The 2,296-nt window shown below is 41.3% G+C and overlaps 1 protein-coding gene across 1 annotated transcript; it reads left to right on the forward strand.

Moving 5' to 3' along the window:
• Nucleotides 1-1,567: 1,567 nt before the first annotated feature.
• On the forward strand, nt 1,568-1,951 carry LOC105570172. Its single transcript, XM_012027173.1, has one exon. The coding sequence runs from the start codon at nt 1,568-1,570 to the stop codon at nt 1,949-1,951; it is 384 nt and encodes a 127-aa protein (XP_011882563.1).
• Nucleotides 1,952-2,296: the final 345 nt, after the last annotated feature.

A 2,296-nucleotide genomic window follows, 5' to 3' on the forward strand; every position in this document is an offset into this window, starting at 1 on the left:
AAAGTAGTATAGTATCCATGCTTGGTATTTTTAATCCATGGTGGTGATCGAAACTGCGTCACCTAATGTTGATTCAAAATATTTATTACCTCAATGATACTCTGAATATTGCCGTTGTTCATTGTTGAGTAAAAAGAAAAAAAATGTGTGCCGTACTTGCGTATTTTCCTCCTCCCACTTCGGTATTACTTATGTGCCAGAATGATATCAGACGTAACCTCACTTCTTTTTTCCCTTTTATACAGTAAACCGTCGTAGCGAAGGAATATGCCGACCACTTGTAGCCGCCGTACTTAGTAACTATTATTTGTCACTAGAAAACACAAGTTTACACAGCCGACTAGTAGCCCTCGCGACACGCGTGTCTCGCCGGCTCGGGCGCGCTCGGCTGGTCCCGCGGGCGATCGGTTCGCCCGCGAGCGCGTCGTGTGACGTGCTTAGGCGGTGAACACCCCGCGCGCTCGCCCTTCGCCCGGTGGTTGGCGGCATCCGGCTCTTGCCGGGAACGATGCGTTTTCGGGGTGCATCGTTACATGTCTACTCCACCAACATGTTTCCCCATAATAGTTGACCTATGACCGAGGTTCTTATTGAACCAGATTCATTCCCTGAACCAACCACACTCGAAAAATTAAACAACAAATGGTTTCTAAATTTTTCCACTACACAGATTCCTCCACAAGTCCAAAGCCTCTTACAATTAGGCGAACGTTACTGCCTCCCGATCGATGACAATAATCAAATCATCCCAGCCTTAATTAAATCCGTTGAGAACAACATCATCAGATTCCCAGTCGACAAACGGGAACTTATAAGAAACAGATCGTTCCCTATAATAAACAACGCGGCTGCTCATTCCTACCATCCAACAGAGAATGAACGCCTCGTACTTAATTCCGTAAAAAAGACAAAAGAATTTCTCAATGATAACCCGAACATCATCGTGACTAAAGCGGATAAAGGCCACACTACGGTAATCATGGATAAAGAAACATATAAAAATAAAATGTTATCCCTTCTGAACGATAGATGCACGTACAATATAATTAAAAAGACCCCACAAAAAAACTTATTGGAGGTCTCCACGAATTGCTCGCAAGGTGGAAAAAATTGAAATATATAGATGAGACTACCTATAAAAGATGAAACTTTACGGATGGTGCCCTACCAAGAGCCTATGGATTGCCAAAGATACATAAGACAGGTTACCCTCTACGGATTATCGTTTCTTCCGTCAATACTCCACTTTATGCGTTTGCCACCTTTTTACATAAAATCATTAACTCTGCAGTTCCTAAACCCATGTAATGAACAGTTTCGAATTGATTAACAAATTAAACGGACTCCACGTAGACCAAGAGTACGATATCATTTCATTAGACGTGATATCACTCTTCACTAATGTACCGATAGAATTAGCTGAAGAAAGTATATTAAAACGGTGGCATCACATAGGTTCCAAATGCACAATTCCATGTGACGAGTTCTTGTTGGCTATTCGGTTTGTATTAAATTCCACATTTTTTCTTTTGACAAAACATTTTACCAACAAACCTTTGGCACACTCATGGGCTCTCCACTATCACCGATTATAGCGGACATTACTATGCAGGACCTCGAGATTAAAGCACTTGAAGCCCTGACGTTTGTTCCACCTTTTTACGTCAGATATGTGGACGACATCGCGATGTCGGTTCCTTCTTCACAAAAAACTTCCACACTCGAGACATTTAATTCTCTCCACAGTAGAATACAATTTACTTTAGAAGAAGGAACCGACAAACACTTGAATTTTCTCGACACCACTATCATTGTTAGAGACGACACGATTGAATTCGATTGGTACCACAAACCGACGTTTTCTGGCAGATACCTCAATTTCGCGTCGTCTCATCCGTTGTGTCACAAAAAGGGCACCATCAAATGCTTAACCGACCGAGCAATACTTTAGCCCATCCAAGATTTCAACAAAAAAATCTCAAATTCGTGATTGATATTTTACTTGAGAACGGCTACCCCCTCCCCCTTATTTTTCAAACAATAAGGGAGAGAATAAACATTTTAATCAGAAATCGAAAATCAAATTCCACGGCAGCCACCATTACGAATACAACTAACAACGATAAGGGCAGATTTTTCAACATTCCGTATATCCCAAATACATATATCTGAAAAGTTCACACAGGTGGTCAAAGATCTCAATACAACTCTATCACACACAGGTTTACAGAAACTTAGAAACTTTATCAAAGTTCATAAAGACCCACTTCCAACGCTCGCACGCAACAATGTAGTT

This window comes from Vollenhovia emeryi, unplaced genomic scaffold, assembly GCF_000949405.1.
Source record: "Vollenhovia emeryi isolate VEMERY1.0 unplaced genomic scaffold, V.emery_V1.0 DF942097.1, whole genome shotgun sequence".
In the NCBI taxonomy this organism is placed as follows: domain Eukaryota; kingdom Metazoa; phylum Arthropoda; class Insecta; order Hymenoptera; family Formicidae; genus Vollenhovia; species Vollenhovia emeryi.

Coding starts and splice junctions, on each gene's coding strand:
- LOC105570172 (XM_012027173.1), top strand. CDS start 1,568: ATGGGCTCTCCACTATCACCGATTATAGCGGACATTACTATGCAGGAC.